Source organism: Phyllostomus discolor, chromosome 4 (genome assembly GCF_004126475.2).
Source record: "Phyllostomus discolor isolate MPI-MPIP mPhyDis1 chromosome 4, mPhyDis1.pri.v3, whole genome shotgun sequence".
Taxonomy (NCBI): Eukaryota; Metazoa; Chordata; class Mammalia; order Chiroptera; family Phyllostomidae; genus Phyllostomus; species Phyllostomus discolor.
The window spans coordinates 169,291,776-169,311,391 of record NC_040906.2 but is presented as its reverse complement, the minus strand read 5'-3'; the positions used below and the strand labels follow the sequence as shown (position 1 = coordinate 169,311,391).

General features: G+C 35.8%; 1 protein-coding gene across 4 annotated transcripts; it reads right to left on the bottom strand.

Moving 5' to 3' along the window:
- Window positions 1-6,720: 6,720 nt before the first annotated feature.
- On the bottom strand, window positions 6,721-19,591 carry FAM229B (family with sequence similarity 229 member B). Of its 4 annotated transcripts, none has more exons than XM_036024590.1 (4): window positions 19,508-19,591; window positions 9,865-10,023; window positions 8,083-8,234; window positions 6,721-6,930 (listed from the first exon to the last, which is right to left on the bottom strand). In XM_036024590.1, the coding sequence occupies exons 3-4, from the start codon at window positions 8,205-8,207 to the stop codon at window positions 6,813-6,815; spliced, it is 243 nt and encodes an 80-aa protein (XP_035880483.1). In that variant the 5' UTR covers window positions 8,208-8,234; window positions 9,865-10,023; window positions 19,508-19,591; the 3' UTR covers window positions 6,721-6,812. The 4 variants fall into 4 exon arrangements, with proteins under 4 accessions (XP_035880483.1, XP_035880485.1, XP_028364175.1 ...); XM_036024592.1 differs by having other exon boundaries at window positions 9,865-10,020; window positions 19,508-19,584; XM_028508374.2 differs by having other exon boundaries at window positions 19,497-19,583.
- Window positions 19,592-19,616: the final 25 nt, after the last annotated feature.

Sequence of the window (19,616 nt, the reverse complement as noted above, 5' to 3'; positions counted from 1 at the left end):
AAAAAGCATTTTCCATTCTGTAGACCTAGGAGAATATATCAACCTGCCTTTATCTAGTACAAGCCACCACAGTTCTCAGCCCAGAGTGTGTAGGAGTGGGAGGAGGACAGATTTCAGCAGATACTGGAACACATTTGTCTTCTGAACTCCCACGCCTTTGTGTGCAACATGGCAGTAGAGGGTGTCAAGTAGTCTTTCCTGTTTCCATAGATTTGTGGCTACAGCTTATAGCTGGGACCATAAAACAATAAATACACCACATTTTAAGTTCACCAAACTGAAGTGTGGAGCCAGTCCCTTCTCTGTTAGGACTGACTCAGGGAAGCCATGTCAGCACAACCAGCAATGTGACACTACATGTCCCAACACAACACACACACACACACACACACGCAGAATCTAGAGACTACAAAGGCAACACAGGAAGAGGAACTGTGCAGAATGTAAGCTCCACAGATTTTTGTGTTATGCATGGTTGTGTTATAAAAGCCTAGAATAGTGTCTGACATGTAGATATATACTCCACAAATATTTGTTGAGTAAATTTCAGGAAAGCAGAGTTTTCACGGAAGTTATCCCTTTACCTCACCTTCCTAAGCAATCACTTAGAAAGTGCCTGGGAGTCTGAGAAAAAGAAAGTGGATTCCCCTGAGCCTCAGAGATCTCTGACTTGCTTGAGGGTGTGGCAGCGTGGTGAGGGAAAAAATGGCAGCACCTAACAGCAATACAGAAGCACTTCCTCATGTCTTTGGTAACGTTTAAGTCCTGAGAAGTCTCAAAAAGTTGGGAAGAAGGTTGACTACCATGGATGAAGCCACTTAGTTTATAAACTTCACACCAGAGGGCACCATTCCCAGATGACACTGTTAGGGGACAAGATGGGGTGGGCAGGGGCCAAGCTGAGATTGAGGGATGAAAGTCTGATATCAGTTGCCAACAAAGCATGGGACGGGGAGGCACACACTTAAGAGGAATGTAGTTTGACACTACCCATCAGAAGCAGCAGTTGATTCCCTCGAGAAGTTTCTGAAATGCAGTAATGGTATCTGCTTAGCATTAAGTCCCATAGTGAGTTTACATACTGAGTGTACAGTGTGTTAGATCAGCCACCTCAATAGACCATGTTTCAAATGGTCATGTGCTAAGACAGCTGATTAATGAGCTGATGTCAACCTGGAGGCAGATTATAAAGGAATGAGGCTGTGGGGTTGCCCTAAGACCTGTTTATAACAGTCCCTTATAGAAAGATCATATCTAGGAACATAGTCAATGTGCAAAACCGTTTGTTCAAGTCAGAAGCTTTAGAAGACTAAAGAATTCATCCATGTTAGAAAAAAATCTCATTTATCCTTTTAATGTCTTTATGAACTGTAGTAATGTCCCCAGTCTCATTCCTGATATCAGTAATTTGTCTTTTTTTTTTTTTTCCTGATAATTCTGTCTAAAGGTTTGTAAATTTTATTGATCTTTGTAAAGGACCAGCTTTTGGCTTCATTGATTTTCTCTACTATTTGTCTTTTATGTCATTGATTTCTGGTTTTCATTATTTCTCTCTTTCTGCTTATTTTTGGTTTAGTTTTTTCATCACTCCTCCTGCTCTCTTAAAGTAAAACCTCTGATCATTGACTTAAGATGTTTCTCCTTTTCTGATGAAAAAAATTAATGCTTTCTAAGCACTACTAAACTGCACTCCATGCATTTTGATATGCTATGTTTGGATTTTCACTCAGTTCAAAATAGTCTCTAATTTCTGCATCATTTCTTCTTTTATCCATGGGTCATTTGGAAGCATCATTTGATATCCCAATATTTGGAGATACCCCAGATATTTTTCTTACTGATTTCCAATTTTTTATGGAACATACTTTGCATATTCTGCATACTTTGCCTGCTATTCAATTCATTGAGACTTGTTTTGTCCCCTACGTATGGTCTGTTCTTGGTCAATTTTCCACATGTGCTTGAATAGAAGTACTGTTGTACTGTCATTCTACCAGTTGTTGACAGACATTGAAATCTCCAACTGTAAATATGGAGTTCTTTCTCTTTTTAATTTCATTGTTTTTATTCATGTACTTTGAAGCTCTGCATAAATATTTTTGTTATGACCCCTTTATCTTCTTGAAATGTCTCTTTATCCTTGGTAGTATTCCTTCCTCTAAAATCTTGTCTATTATTAATGTGGCTACTCCAGCATTTTTTACTTAAAAGCCTTTTTTAAAAGATTTTATTTATTTATTTATTTTTAGAGAGAGGGAAAGGGAGGGAGAAACAGGGAAAGAAACATCAATGTGTGGTTGCCTCTCATGTGCCCCCTACTGGGGACCTGACCTGGCCCAAACCCCAGGTATGTGCCCTGACTGGGACTCAAACTGGTGACCCCCTGGTTCAATTCACTCTGTCTACTGAGCTACTCCAGCCAGGGCTGACTGAAAAGTCTTGTCTTCACAATATTATTTGATAGTTTTAAAGATATTGTTCCATTACCCTTTTATTTGCATGTTTCTGATGGAGAGTGTACTCTCATTTTTATTTTTGTTTCTCTGAATGAATGTGTCATTTTTCTCTGTCAGGTTTTAAGATTATTTCTTTATCATTGGTTTTCATATACTTTAATTGTGTGGTTTTTGTTTGTCTTCTTTTCTACATGTTTATTTTCCTAAGGTTGGTTAAGCCACTTGGATCTATGAATTTATAGTTTCCATCAAATAGGAAACAATTCAGCCATTATTTCTTCAAATATTTTTTGTCCTCCCTCTCCTCCTGGAAAGCCACTTACATACAGGCAAAAGTAGGTTTATAGTTGTTCATATGGAAAACAATACAACACCTAATAAATAATACAAGAGTAAGCTGTTTCATGTAATCACAAATGTAAACCTACTTTTGTCTTCATCCTTATATATTAGACCGCTTCATATTAAAATATAATATTTATGCTTTTTTCAGCCTTTTTTGTTGTATTTTATTTTCTATAATTCGGAACTGTGTCTTCAAGTTCATTAGTATTTTATCTCCAGTATCTAATCTACTTTTGATCCCATTCAGTTTATATTCTTTTTAACTATTTTTTATTGATTATGCTGTTACACTTTTCCCAATTTTCCCCTTATCCGCCCTCCACCCTGCCTTGCAACCCTCCAGCATCTCCCCACCTTAGTTCATGTCCATGGGTTGTACATATAAGTTCTTTGAGTCCTCTGTTTCCTATACCATTTTTTATCTCTCCTTGTCTATTTTATGCCTACTAATTATGCTTCTTCTTCCCTGTACCTTTTCCCCGCTTCCACCTCCCCACTGAAATCCCTCTGTGTGATGTGCATTTCTCTGATTCTGTTCTTGTCTGGTTGTTTGCTTAGTTTTTGTTTTTGTTGTTTCTCTTTTCTTTTGGGTTTATTTGTTGATAGTTGTGAGTTTGTTGTCATTTTAACTGTTCATTTTTTTATCTTCTTTTTTCTTAGGTAAGTCCCTTTAACTTTTCATATAACAAGGCCTTGGTGATGATGAACTCCTTTAACCTGAGCTTATCTAGGAAACACTTTATCTGCCTTCCATTCTAAATGAAGGCTTTTAGATCCAGCCCGTGCAAGGGCTGGATAGAATAATCTTGGATGTAGGTCCTTGCCTTTCATGACTTCAAATACTTCTTTCCAGCCCTTCTTGCCTGCAAGATCTCTTTTCAGAAATCAGCTGATATCATAATGGATACCCTTTTGTAGGTAACTCTCTCCTTTCCCCTTGCTTCTTTTAGGATTTTATCTTTGTCTTTAATCTTGGGTAATTTAATGATGATGTGCCTTGGTGTGTTCCTCATTGGGTCCAACTTCTTTGGGACTCTCTGGGCTTCCTGGACTTCCTGGAAGTTTTCCTTCACCAGGTTGGGGAAGTTTTCCTTCATTATTTGTTTAAATCAGTTTTCAACTTCTTGCTGTTGTTTTTCTCCTTTTGGCACCCCTATGATTCAGATATTGGAATGTTTCAGGTTATCCCAGAGATTCCTCAGCCTCTCTTCAGTTTTTTGGATTCTTGTTTCTTCATTCTGACCTGGTTGGATGTTTATTTCTTCCTTTTGTTCGAAATTGTTGCTTTGAATCCTAGTTTCCTTCCTGTCACTTTATTTTGGGTATTTTTCATTCGTTCTGTCATTTTTCAAACAAGCTCAATCACTTCTGTGAGCATTTTGATTACCAGGGCTCTAAATTCTCCATCAGATAGGTTGGCAATCTCCTCACTGTTTAGTTCTCTTTCTGAGGCTTTGCACTGTTCTTTCATTTGGGCCCTATTTCTTTGTCTTGGCACAGCTGATATGTTGACCTTAGGTATTTACACAAAGAAGGACAACCCTCTTTGCTGCGCTGCTACACTACCTGTGGGGGAGGGGCCAGAGAGGGAATAGTGCTGCTCATCTGCTCATCTCTAACACACTTTCCAACGGACTCAAGACTGGGAGAAACTCCCACTGTGGCAACCCTGCCATAGCCCACAGTCAGCTCTGAGTCCCCGTTTTCCCCTAAAGTCAGCCCCTCCCTTGCAGCCCAGGGAGCTCCACAGCCAGCCCCCGCCCCCACAGTGGGTTGTGTGGCTCGATGCTGCAGTTTTTCTGAGTAGGCTGCGTGGTCCAATGTCTTACTGGTCTGGTTGTTCTGGTTGATTTTTTTCTTTAATTCCTTGGTTGTTGGAGGTCCTTGCAGTTTTATTTTCTGGCGCTTTTGGTTGTTTATTGATTTTAGATTGGTTGTTATCCTCCTTTTGGTTGTGCAAGGAAGCAAAGTGTTTCCACCTATGCCTCCATCTTGGCCGGAACTCCCCCATTCAGTTTATATTCTTATTTCAGATATTGTATTTTTCATGTCTGAAAGTTCAGATTGGGTTCTTTCTATACCTTCCATTTTTCTCCTCATCATGCTTTTATCCACTACTGTATTGTGGTAGCTTGTCTGTTAATGCTATCATCTGTCAGGCTGTCTGTTTCTGCTGACTGATTCTCTTGACTTTAGTTTGTATATTCTTTCTTTATCCCATATGTGGTAATTTTTTATTAGATACTAATCATTGTGAATTTTACATTTTTGGTGCAGGATTTTATTATAGCTCTTTACATTTTGAGGAGGTTTTTTTCCCTCCTTGGATGCAGTCTAGTTACTTGAAAATAGTTTGATCCTTTCAAGTTTTGCTCTCATTAGCACAGGTCCAGAGCTGCCTTCAGTCTAAAGTTATTCCTACCCCCACCCCACCCCCACTGAAATAATATCTTGCTGAACTCAGTACTCCATGTATTAAAAGTTCTTTCCACTGTGGTTGAAACATAAATTACTCCAAGCCTTTTATGAACTCTGAGAATTTTTCATCACTCCTTTCTCCTGTCCTGTTATTCTTTCCCCCACCTGAGGCAATTACTTTTCTGGATTTTTTTCTCCTCCTTTAAGGAAAATTAAATTTTTATTCGGCAGATAATTAAGTTACTTGGGGATCACCTTGATTCTCTCAAATTTCATTTTTAAGCTTCGTTCAAGTTGGTATACATTAGCTTTTAGTCTAGTGCAGACTCATACCTCCTACTAAGGCATGGTTTTTCTGACGTCTCTCTACTCGATGCCCCACATGTTTAACAAGGTCTGTCCTCTCTGGCTGGTTGGAATTCAAATGCCTCCCAGCACTGTGTGAATTTTTCTAGTTTATACATATGATATATTATTACATATCTTATTATTACATAGTATATATGATATATAAAACTCATAGAATTTCTCCATTTATAAATTCCTGGCAGTTCTCTTTATCACCTCATGCAGTATATATGCATCTACATCCATATAATTATAAACTAATAATTTTTTCACTTTCAAAGGCTTATATGTGTGTATACCTTCAGGAGCTGCAAGGTAGACAAGAAACTAGAGGAACTGTACCTAATGCTAAAGTCGGTCTTTTGTAGAAAACCAGTTCATTGGATGGACGAGGGCAAACATCAGGAGGAAAAGAAACCAGGCTGAGTTTCTTGGGACTATTCCAAGAAGAAAAAGAGAAACATGGAGAGTTGGCCTAGACCTCAAAGCTGATCCTTGAATCTAATCAAACAAAACTCCATCTGAAGCTTCTCCATACAAATGATAATTTCAAGATGACTGGCTGGGCCTTGAGGCACAGTGTGATGATGAGCCATCATTTTTTCTAAAAAAAAAATGGGGCTAGAACCATACCCTTTACCTTATTATAATAAATGTAACCAATAACCTGAGCTCCCATGTGCAAACACTTTATACACTTTGCAGGTTAACCATGGACTAAAAACTTTTTTTTGGTCTTTGGTATCCTTCCAAAATGCACAATTCACAGAGCTTCATTTCTCCTCTCCTATAATTATTCTTTCGCAGAGCATATCAAAAGATATCAAGCCAGTTTGAAACTGGCTTAGGGTATTCAAGTAAAAAGATTCAGCTAAACAGCAACTCAAATATAAGCAAAGGAAATAGGCCTAAAGCACATTAAGCATTTAGAATGGACCCTTCCTGCATGATAACCAAGGTGGAATAAGCATCCTGAAGTATTATCAATGATCCACTGAGAGCAAGATGACCTCTAAGGTACTTTCTAACTGTGAAATATTATTCTGTCGTATCTATCAAAAATAACTGATGGCTTATTACTACACATTTTACAGACGACATTTCCATCTTTTCCTACTAAAAATAAATGTTTCAACTGTTGTCATCATCCAAAGGTGCCACCGCTTTTATTTGTTTACCAGATCATAAGATGATACTGACCCACTACCCTTGACCTAGTCAACCTCTACGAAAGACTTAATGATGCTATTTAGGATGCATTTCCTTGCTGCTTTGTGCAGGCAGCTTTCGCATAGTCGCGTAAACAGTGATGGGAACATCAGTTATTGTCAGGCAATGACTTCCATGGCATCTTCGGAGCTGTCTAAACAGAAGAGCAAGTGACATGTAGTTAGACACTAAAAGGGAAACTTTTTCAGAGCACCTAAATTTTAGTAAATGTTCAACCGTTTTAAATAATTTTGATATCTTTGAATATCACAAAGTAATTATGACACAGTGGCAGTGATGAGGCAGACAGTTTAGACTTATGTTGCAAGGAAGTTATAGTTATTACCACACATTTAATCACAGGGAATTCATAACCTCAAAGATAACCCTCCAAGTGTTCATTTTGAAAAGTACACTATAATTGCTAAATGGCCAAACATTTAAAAAAGGAGGGTGTGCATAGTTGTTAACATGAATGATAATACTAAGGCAATTCATACATATATGCAACTTAAAATCACTTCAGTTGAGTCTATTTAAAAACTAGGATATTTGTGGAAAATATAAAACTGAACACATTATTCCGTATACTGTTCAAATGTTAATGGAACTTCAGGTTCAAAAGAGCACTTAAATGACATCTAGTCCCAAAATGCATCTAGTGCTTGAGATTCCTTTCCAGCATTTCCACCCAATCATTATCCAACATTAAACATTTTAAAGACAAATGCTCAGTATTTCCCAAAGCAGCCACTTCCACCCTTGAACAACTCTGATTTTTAAAGTACCTATCTTACTAAGCTTAAATGTGTATTCTAAAAATTATCAGTTTTTAAAGAAACCTAACATGTAGTATTTGACATTTTACTATGGTAAGCAGCAGAAAAGTGGAACAAATTCTAGTATAGTTTTCTTCAATTTGGCAAAAAATTATTTTGTTTTATAGAATCTTCATGTTCTCTATCATTCTCCACCAAAGTCAAAGTGACACTAAATCTAAGATCCACATCTTCGTATTCAAGATTTGCTTGTTTAGTCGGAATTTATCTAAACATGAAACTATCAACAAAAAAAAAAACAAAAAAATTATTTTAAAAAAATAATTGTCCTATCATTAAGACTTACAAAGACTTACAGAGGTATAAAATACATACTCTGTGCTAAGAAAACCTGAGATCTGTTAAAACCAATTTAATAACAGCAATGTCCCTGGGCTCTTTTCTTGCTAATATTGAACCTCTGCTACAGCTCATATCGATGACAGCCATTACACATTTCCTCAGCTGGCAAGGTGAGAAGACTTTACCTGGCTGGTGATATCTCTTTCCCATTACAGGCAACGCTGGACCTCAGGCCAGGTCCCAGCCCAATTGTAGAATCTCCTCCTTCCACTGGAAACCTCCGTGGCTGAGTCCCAAACCGAAAAGGCATAATTCACTGAAAACCTAGATTAGAAAGCTATAATAATGGATGGAGGTGGGGGGTGAGTTATCCTCAGATAGTTGTTTGGAATTTTTTAATGTTAATATTGATATTTTGTTACAGGCATATTCCAACATTCAGAAAATGACATTAAAATATATATAAAAATAAATTCTATATTATACAACTCTTCTTACCTATGATATTAGTCTTACAACAAATACAGAATGGCCACTAGTTAATAAAACTGTGTCCTATGGTTAACATAACTGAAGTCCATTTTTGCTGTGTGAAAAAAATTTAGTTTGCTTTTATGGTTATTGCCATCAATAAGCTAGAGCCCTTATTCTGACCTCCTACTGCCTCTCTGCCTGTCTAAGCCCTTGTCTTCCTTTGAAGTACAGCTGAGTTTCACGTCATCACGGTATCTTCTGCTAACCCTCTGTTCCTGGTCATCATTCATTCCCCACTGCCTCTCTATATTTACAGTGTATTAGTTAAGAAAGTCCTGGGAGAGTTGAATTGACTATGTGATCTTAGGCAAGGTACTTAACGAAGTATGCTTCCCAAGGATAAATCAGGAATAATAATAGCATCTACTTCCAGGGCAGTAGTGAGGATTGAATAAGATAATACATGTAAAGTGCGGTACCTAACACAGAGTTAGTGCTCAATAAATGTTAACTATTATTATTCGGCAGATGCTACTGAGCATTATTAAATATATACACGTATATATTGTAATCTGTGTGTAAAAATACACACACACATACAGAGCTATATAAAATAAGCTCTTTACTGCCTACTGTTGTCTCTGCTTGGAACCCTTCCCCACCCCAGTGCTCCCACCCTTTATTTGTTAGAGCCAACTCATTCATTAAGTCTGAATTCATACTTCACTTTCTCAGAGGAGCCTTCTATAACCCCCTCCCATTATGTAAGTTTTAATAGCATACTTTATTTCTGTCTTGTAACAGTTATCATCATTCTAATTTAGGATTTCTCAACTGTGACACTATTGACTTTGGGATAGCATATTTTTTGTTGGGGAGGGAGGAGACTTCCTGGGCATTGTAGGGTATTTTGCAGCAGCCAAGGTCTCCACCTACTACATGCCAAAATTGTACACCTCTCCCAAACTTCTGACATTCAAAAATGTTTCCAGACATTGCCAAACAACATCTAGCAGAGAAGGAAGGTGGGGGTGAGGGGTCACCTTCTGTTGCGAACCAGGACACTAATTTTTTATAAATGTTTTTGTTTAATCATTGTACCCACACCGCATTCCATGTCTGCCTTTGTCACCATTGGCTGACTCCTTGATACCTGGAACAGTGTCTGGCACATAGCAGATAATTAACAACTCTATCTTATGTAAATTTGCATGTCTTCAGTAAAAGATAGGGAAAATGGAAAATGTCTTACAACTGTTTCTTGTGCTCAGTTTAGTATCCTATGCCTAGTAAGTAAATGTTTACTGTGGTGATGATGAAACTAAATGAAGTTTAAGAATTTGATTATTATGTAACCGTCTTTATAGACTGTGTGTCAATTATCAAGTAAGAATTTACGCTCAATGACAAGTTAGTAAAATCTGTGGTTTGGTATAGCTATCTTATGTAGATATTAGGTTTTAGCTATCTTGCTCAAGGATGCATAGACTTACCAAAATAGGCTGAGTCTGATTCCTGTAGAGGTGAATAAATCAATTGCTTCTACTGACCTTCCATAGAAGCCTGAATTGCTGAAGGAATGATGATCAAATGTTCCAGTGACACCCAGAAATTGTGACATCAGACGATTCTTTTACATAGTTTCCTACCTGCTAAATAAGAAAATGTCACAATTCATAGCTCCAGTAACAACCTAGGATGTAGCTAAAAATTGTGTCTCCAAAGTTTGTTTGAAGGTTTTTTTTCTTATTGTCACTGCCTTGTTTATTTTTCTAACATGAACAATATTTTAATCTGTGAATGAATTTATCTATAGCTATTTTAGACCTACAGTCTAATCAATCTGCACAAAATCTCATGAGATTCTTCTCACTTTGAATCCCATTTCCTCTCTATCTTCTACACTTTCCTTTAACAAGTACCACGGATTATAAATCCCAGTCTACTTCTATCCTCCTAGCACTTCAGTGGCCTCAAACTACACCTTTATAAGTCTCTCTATAGCCCCTACTGTGTATGATTCTTTACAGCTCTCTCTAGTACCTGGACTACCTCTTTTTTCTGTTTCCTCAAATGAGCCTTGAAATTCCCAAGGCTCTTTTCCAAATGAAATTCCAAACAACTGCAACAATGACGGTTGAGAAAGGAAGACTACATCTTGCACTGTCCTCTCCTGTTCCCTGGGCCCTGAAGTTCTCTGTTTGTAACATCTTTGCCAAAGGAATGATAATCAACTGTCCCCATAACACCTGCCAATTATGACACCAGGAATTCTTTCACGTAGTTTTCTACCTGCTAAAGAATAAAATGTCTCAATTCTTAGCTCCAGCAGCAAGCTGAAAATTATTGTCTAAACTTCCCTCCCTCTCCCAATTTCTGAAACAACAGCAATCTTACTGAATGTAATACTTAAGTTTAACACTTAAGACAGAAATTTACTCTTCAATTAACGTTTTTAAAATTTTCCTAGCTGATGACTGAACTATTAAATGCTAGCAAGCATTTTTACATTTAATGAAAATCTTTTTTAATACCTACATATAATGTTAAGTTCCCACTGCTCTGTTTTCATATGATTTATGTTATAGGGAATTGGCACTTTACATACTTAAGTTGATATTAGACAAAAATCTTACCTCTACCTTCTTTTTCTCACTAGGGTGCTATCAGTGAATAGATGATTACAGTTTTATCTTAGAACAACCATTTAACTGACTGTGTCACAGTCAGACACATTGCAATAACTGCTGGCCATTGTTAGCTACTGTATCCATCATCAGGACCTAAAGATTTGACCCCCAGGATGGCAATTTTTTTAATACTTTAAAAATAAAGATTTTGACATCAAAATTAGATTTGAATTTTAAAACCATATTAACTATGAGACTTTGTGCAAATCACTAAAAAGTTTGTTCATTATATAATATAAATCCCTTCATGTAGAGTTGTTTTGAGGAATAAAAAAAAAATCTAACATGTAATAAAGCCAATGTCTGGGATATGAAAATCAAATCAGCATATTTTCTTTTGCATAGTTCTTGAAATCAGAGTGCTGAGTCATGATTTTACTTTCTAGGCATCAATGTATCTATAAACTACAAAGTAAAGTATCTGCATGTGGAATATTCTTTAATTCTCCTTCTTACCTTTTTTTTTTTTAATAGCTTATTTGGCACAAGCTGTACCAAGTTTCTTTTTTTAATATGGGTGATATCATGAAACAAACTAAACAGTAGCTTTAATCATGGAATTTTCCAGCACAAAAAAATAACTTAGAAGAAAACAAATGAACTTGACTCTCCAGTAGATCTTCACAGAGAAATGAACTAATAAGTGAAATGTAAATAATGGGGGGGGGGGGGAGACAGTGAAACCTCTAAATATTCTCCTTAATTCTCTTAAGTCCAAGAATAATAATCTTTCAATCCTTAGCATATTGATTCACGACATGCAGAAAAGGGGTGGTGTTCGAACGAGTCATCTCCTAAGAAAATAGATCCATTATTAGAATTGACTCATACAGCAAGTAATTGCTGAGGATCCACCAGCCAGGCATGTATTTAAAGCTGAAAATAAAATACTGAACATAACAAATACATTGTCTCTCCTAGTGGAGTTTAAAGGTTAGGATAGGGTATGTCCTTGACTAGGACATCAAACCTAAATCTAAAGGACAAGTAGGCATTAACTAGATGGAAATGGGTGGGAAGAAATGACAATGAGACAGTTGGGGAGGAAACAGCATGTGCAGAAGTCATCTGCCCGTAGAGAAGACGGCAGAAGACCTGAACTAATAATGGCAGAGAAAATAAAGAAATCAAGTCAGAAAAATAAGTTGAAGCTAAACCGTACTGGAACATAAATCCAAGTTAAAGATTCTAAACTTTATCTTACTCGGAAAGGAGCCCAAAAAAGAATCTTAATCTCTCAGGAAACACATTTAGGTTTTACTGATTCTTCTCTATTAATTTTCTGTTTTCTATTTATTTGATTTCTACTCCAATCTTTAATATTTACTTTTTTCTGTTTAGTTTGGGTTTAATTTTTTTTCTAATGTCTTAAAATGGAAGCTTAGGTCATTGATTTGAGATCTACTTTCCTAACATAGGCATTTAATTTTATAAATTTTTATCAAAGCACTACTTTACCTTCATTACACAAATTTTGAAAGTTTGTATTGTTCATTTCCTTCATTTGAAATAACCCAGAGACTAAATAAAATAATGTAGTTTTTTAAATAAAAACTACATTATTTTGTTTTCAAATATTTAGGAATTTTCTACCTATATCTCTGTTATCAGTTTCCTACATTCCATTCTTATCAGAGAACATTTTGCATGGTTTGAATTCTTTTAAATTTATTGACCTTTGTTTATGGCCAGAATACATTCTGTCCTGGTAAATAATCTGTATACATTTGAAAAGAATGTGTATTCTGCTGTTATTTGGTGAAATGTTCTAAACATGTAATTAGTTGGTTCATAGAGTTGTTCAAGTCTTTTTCATTCTTACTGATTTACTGGATACCTGCTTATGAAATATTGAAGTAATGACATCTCCAGTTATAATTATAAATTCATCTGTTTCTCCTTTCTATTCTGTCAGTTTTTGCTTTATATATTTTGAGGCTCATCATTAGGTACATAAATATTTAGTAGTATTATGTCCTCTTGATGAATTGAAACCTTTATTATTATAAAATACCCTTCTTTATCCCTAGTAATATTCTTTGCTCTAAAATATGCTTTGAAAAAATTATTAAATAAATAAATAACAAAATAAAATAGACCATGCTTTGTTTAAAATTTATACAGGTACTCTTTATTTATTAGTGTTAGTATAATGTATTTATCTTTTCTATTTTTTTTACTTTTAACCTATTTAGTCTTTATATTCAAAGTGGCTTTTTAATAAACAGTATATAGTTGGATTTTGCTGTTTTATCTATTCTAACAATCCCTTGCTTTTAATTAATCAAATCTTTTTGCTATTTACACTTAAGGTGATATAATTAAACTTAAACCTGACCTGCTGCCATTTGTATTTGATTTGTGCTGTCAGATCTTTGTTCACTTTTTCTTATTATTCTGTTCTTTTGAAGCAACTGAGTGTGTTCTATGACCTATTTTATCTCCATTTCTTGTTTATTGCTATACAACCTTCATGTGTTGTTTTGCTTTGTTTTGATTTGGTTTTGATTATTTTAGGCTTTATAATATATATTTTCACTTTTCAGTCCGCCTTCAGTAACATTACACCACTTCCCATATACTAAAAGAACCTTACAAGAGTATATTCCATTCCCCCTCCCAACCTATTATTTTTGTATTATTCTGTCATATGTAAAATAATGAACATTTTAATAATGAAATGAAGTAAAACGTTTTACTTCTACCTATAGCATAAACCCCACAACATTATTGGTTTTTCTTTAAGCAATTATCTTTTTTTAAAAGACATTTTAAAAACCATTAGATGTCTTTTATATTTATCCACATATTTATCATTTTCCGTTTTCTTTATCCCCTTGAGTAGATCCAGATTTCCATCCAACATCATTTTACTTTTACCTGAAGGTTTTCATTTAACAGTTCTGCTCTCTGGGCTATTAATTCATCCAAATTTTGTATGTTTTTACTTCATCTTCATTTTTGAACAATATCTTTGGTGCACATACAATCCTAAATCAACAGTTTTGTTTCAAGTACTTTAAAGATTTTGTTCCACTGTTTTCTGGCTTACATTGGTTCCAACAAGAAAATCTGCTGTTATTCTTATCTTCATTTTTCTATTTCTAGTACATCTTTTTTCTCTAGATACTTTAATATTTTCTGTTTATCACTGATATTAAACAATTATATTATAATGTGCTTGGTGAAGATTTATTTCTGTGTCTAAAATTTCACTGAGCTTCTTGGATCTATGAGTTTATAATTTTTACCACACTTGGAAACTTCTCAGCCATTATTTTTTCAAGTATTTCTTGTTTCCTCCTTCTAGAACTCCCATTACATGAATACCAAGCTGCCTGAAATTGTCCCATAGCTCACTGAACCTCCTTTTTATTATTTTTATTTTCTCTGTTTTATTTTGGATAGTTTCTATTGCTATGTCTTTAACTACTCTTTTCTTTTGCAATGTCTAACCTGCTCTTAATTCCATCCAGTGTATTTTTCATCTCATACATTGTATTTCTTATTTCTAGAGGTCTAATTTTTGTCTTTTATATTTGTCTCTTCTTAATGTCTTTATGCTTCCTTCTACCTTCTTGAATATAAAAAACTATATTTATAAGTTGTTTTAATGTCCTTGTCTATTAATTCTTTCATTTGTGCCATTTCTTGGTTTGTTTTTACTGGTTGATTTTTAAAATCTTATTATGGAGTATATTTTTCTACATCTTACATATCTTGCAATTTCTTATTTGATACTAGACATTGTAAGTTGTACATTGTTGAATGTTCAATTTTATTTTTAGTCCTCTAAGTATTTTCAAGTTTTATTCTGGGACACAGTTATTTGGTAACAGCTTGATCCTTTAGAGAATTGATTTCATGAGTTCTTAGGCTAGATCAGAACAGTCTTTCATCTGTAGCTAATTTTTCTCCACTAATGAGGCAATATCCTCCTATGTATTTAACTCAGTGCTCCCATGTATTACAAGGTTCTTCCACTCAAGATACTGAGAATGTGAACTAGTCCCAGCCCTGTGAGAACCCCAGGAATTATTCAGCCTGCTTCTTTCCAGTCATTCTTTCCTTAGCCTTGGGTAGTTTCCACATTTCTACTGATCAGTATTCAGTATAAGGCTCACCAGGAATTCCCTGAAGATCTCCATGGATTTCTCTTTATAATCACTCATTTCTGGGACTCTTCCCTGCAAATTCTAGCTGCCTTGGTCTCCCAGAATTCTCAACACTGCCTTCCCAACTCAGAGTAGCTACTTAGCTGTGTCTGGGCCATATTCATTAAAAAAAGGTCACTCAGTCCAGCCCAGACTCAAGGGGAAGGCCTATACAAAAATAGAAGACAGAGATCATTGGGTGTCATCTTGGAGTCTGCCTGGCACAGATGCTATGCTTTGGTGTCACACTTGAGAATGCTTATGGTGTACTTACACATGTTCATCAAATATTTCTGGGTTTCCCTCTTTCAGAAATTGCAATTCCTGGCCCCCTTATGATTATGTGGAGCCCGCTGACTAGTTCAGGCCAGTGAGTTAGCAAAAGCCATTAAATGCAATGCCAGACCCTCCTGAGTTGTCCTCTCTGCCACAAAACCAGGAATGAACCAAATAGTGGCAGCTCAGCAACTTAAGTACCAGAGTGACGGTAACATAAATCACAGCCACCAGACACCCTCCCCACAATGGACATGTATTACATGCAAAAAAAATAAACATTTGTTGTTTTACACCACTGAGCTTTGGATGTTGGTTGTTACCACAGCATAACTAAACTTATCCTGACTTATGCAGACTTAGGTCCAAGTGTAGATACTGCCATAACAACAAACCTAATATATATGTAACTCTTTAGAGCAAATGGTCAAGCAGCAAGTGACATGGAAATTGTTCTTGGAAGCTGAAAGGATAGCTAGGCATCTATGTTACTCAGTGGCAACCTATTGGAAAAACCTTTGAAAAATCTTGTAATAACCTAGAAGGCAGATGATTTACTAATGAACTTTAATGCTAAGTGAAAAGGTTGAAAGAATGTTGGTAACACTTTGGTTGCTATTGCGATATTTGTCAAGATATATGTAAAAGAGATAGGCTCAGAAGACTATACTTTCAGGGATCATTTCTATAGTTCTTTAAAAGAGATAGGCTCAGAAATGCAGTGTGCAAGCAGAATAAAAATGAGTAGAGTACCCAGAAATCCATACTATATTTTATGACAACTTGAAAAACTATATAGTTTTTAGAACACATTTTACTCCCCCATGGAACTTTGTAACATTTTTTTCATATCTCCCAGTACTGACTGTCCTATACATGAGCCTAAATAAGCCTAATTGCGTTTTCTCCATGCCCATTCCTTTTGTTTCTTGAGTGGGTACCTAAAGAATTCTTTTTTTATTCTGAAAATTGAGTAATTTAACCAGGATATATACCTTAATGTTGACTGTCCTACATAAATTTTCCATGGAATATGGTGTATTCTTTCAACCTATGCATTTTTATTCCTTTATTATTTTTTATATCAGTAAGAATATTTCTTTTCTATTGGCCGTGTTCTCCATTTTAGGGGCACTTTTTAATTTTACATTGAACTATATTGTCTCTTATACATATATTATCTTTTAAGAGATTTAATGTCTTTTTCTTTTGCTTCACTATTCTCCTTGATTTTTTCAAGACTTTCCTCTACATCATTAATTTAAGTTTAAGCTCTCTAGTTTTCTTCATGCTTCTAATTATTTACTAGTCCTTTAAGGTGTTCTGGCCTTCTATTAATTTCCTTTGCTCTTTTATCTCCATTTGAGTTCATTTATTCATCAAATATTTATCAACTACCTACAGTAAACCAGGCAATCTTCTAGTTAGTAAGGAACAGAGTGAACAAAACAGGTAAGATTCAGCCCTCACAGATCATACTTCTCAATATATTGCTAGCATCTTTAAGTCCCTGTGTTATTTAATTCATATTCTTATTATTAGGTTCCTCTAAAGCACAAACAATATATGAAGAATTTTGTTTTTTCCCCCTTAAGTAGTTTTTATCCAGGTCATATACTTCATCCATCTTTTGAATGCCATTTTCCTTTCTTCCTTCTTTCTTTCCTTCTTTCATTCCTTCCTTTTATAGTAGTAGCCTGCATAATTCTCCATTTTTTTCTCTTGCTCATATTTAACATTAAATTCTGCCCAATCTGGGTTTTTATGTTGTTGGGGGTTTTTTTGTTTTTGGCTTTGTTTTTAGTTTTGGTTTGTCAGTCAGCTATTGCTCTAATATTTCAATTTTTGGCTTCAACTAAAATTATTTTACTTTCTCATAAGACTGTGGATAATCTCCTATTCAGCTGATCTCCACTTGCCTCACCTGGGTATGCCAATGATAACTAGGACTCTGCATCTCAAGATTCAGACTCAGATATGATCCAGGTCTTCATTATTTTTGCAAACAGCAACCAATTGAGGCAGCTTTTCTTAGGAAAAATAGCAAAGTCCAAGAGATGAAAGCACATCTCAAACCCCTTTTAGTTTCCAATAAATAAATAAATAAAGCCCCTTCTAGTTTCATACCTGACTTCATGCCATTGGCCAAAGGAAGCCACATGACCAAACCCAGAGTCAATGAGGCAAAGATGTGTACTCTTCCTACTCTACTATACCAGAAGGTTCTGCATAGTCCTGTGCAGAAGGGATGGGTAAAGAATTTAGAACAATAACTCAATCTACCATACTCTACTGTTGTGTGGGCAAGTTCTCCTTCTTTTCCACTTATCTGAAACTTGTTCTTCCACTTACAACTAGAGCATGAAAGTTAAGTCATATTTTCCTTTTCATTGTGTTTTTATTAGAGGAAGTACTATATTAGCAAGAATTCCCCTAAGCTATGTGTAGCTTTCCAGGATGCCCTGGGTTCTGCTTGCTCTTCTGAGAGTAGGTTGAATATCTTAAATGAGGTCTCAGTTCATTTCTTAGGACTGAATTCAACTGCAGGATATGCTCAGATTTATGACTTCAGTGTGGACTCCTGGAAAACATAAATTCTATCTTAAATTTCTTTTGCCTCTACTGAGGTCCTGAAGTAGTGGTATGTAAGGTTCTACCTTGATTTTTAAACAGAATTGCCTCTCAGTCTTATTCTTTCCAGAATAAAGTTATTAATGAGACTTGTTAGGGCTTTCTTAATTTAACTTCATTCCCATGTAAGATCTCTGGAGAATAATGACGGGGAGAGAACCACAGCATGAGCGGTGGAGCTCTGCAGAGGCCAGAATACCAGAGAAGATGGAACCATAGATCACCAACTCACACCTACAAACATCACTGTCTACAAACTGAACCAAACTTTGCAAACTTTGGAAGCCCCAGACTTTGGGATTTCAACATCAAGACTTAAAGTGAAATGTTGGAGGTGTCTGATTGCACCTCCACCGCTGACTCCACTGACTTCACTAAAAGGTAGTTAAGAGCAAAATCCAGCAATCGCAAAAAAAATTGATTAAAAGTTGCCTATTAATCACAAAAGATTTAAGTACTAAGGTGAAAAACATCCAAATATAAATGTGGGAAAGCCTCAAAGCCATGAACCACCATTGCAACTTCAAACTTAACAACTATCAGAAAAACATGGTCACAACTATTATTTGTCCTGGTGAAGTAAGGTGTTCTAATACCACACATTAATTGCACATATACTTTAACTCTTTTTTTTAATGAAGACTTCCTAGAATTTTATACCTCCTCCAAATTTTTGTGGAAAATATTAATTTCATTTTTTAAATGATTGAGTTCTTGGTTGAAATCTAAGTTTATCAATAAGGGTTTACAGTATTCAATGTTTGACAATTTTAAGGAGTTAGTAATTTTAAAGAATGTATTTTTTTTCGATCTTTTCTTTCTTTTACCTGTCTAAGCACTGTATATGAATCAAATGCCTAGTTTTAATTTCATCTCTCTGAACAGCCTTCTGTTGACTCATTTACACCCTCTTCCACTGAATCCTACTGCATTTAGCACCACACAATGTTTTAAGTCACAATTACTTGACTACTTCGTGTGTATCTTCAATTAGATTGTAACTTGCTTGGAATCTATGTCTTAACTTCTTTTGAATCTCCCAGAGGGCCTGTAAGCTAATGTTGAAAATCTACAGCTTTGACAAACACTGATTGGGTCTCTAAAGCGCCATTTTGCAAACCGCCAAGTTTCGGTTGCACCTTGCCACGCCTACTGGTCTGAGGTTTCTTTGTGCTCACCAATCTTCGTTTCCTATTTAGAACAAAGGGCTTGTTGGACAGAGACACTAACGCACTGACCCGAGGAACCTGCAAGAAGGTAATTTGACCCGCTGCGCAGGGTGTTGAGCCTATAAACGAAGGCTAAACCTCTAAGGAGAGCCCACCAACAGTTATAAAGACACATGTTTTAAAATCCTACTCAAAGCTTAGTTACCCGCCAGTTACCCTGGCCTCGGGTGCTGCAGATGCTAAAAGATGTTGATAAGGCAGCGAGGAGCTAAGGTCCGAGACCCTGTCGCTATGGTAACAACCAGACGCAGGCGCACTTGGCGGC

Bases quoted from the DNA above. Each gene is read 5' to 3' on its own strand.
- FAM229B (XM_036024590.1), bottom strand. From the start codon at position 8,207: ATGCCTTTTCGGTTTGGGACTCAGCCACGGAGGTTTCCAGTGGAAGGA. The intron at 6,931-8,082 runs GTAAAGTCTTCT...TCTTCTGTTTAG, and splicing joins AAAGAGATATCACCAGCCAG to ACAGCTCCGAAGATGCCATG.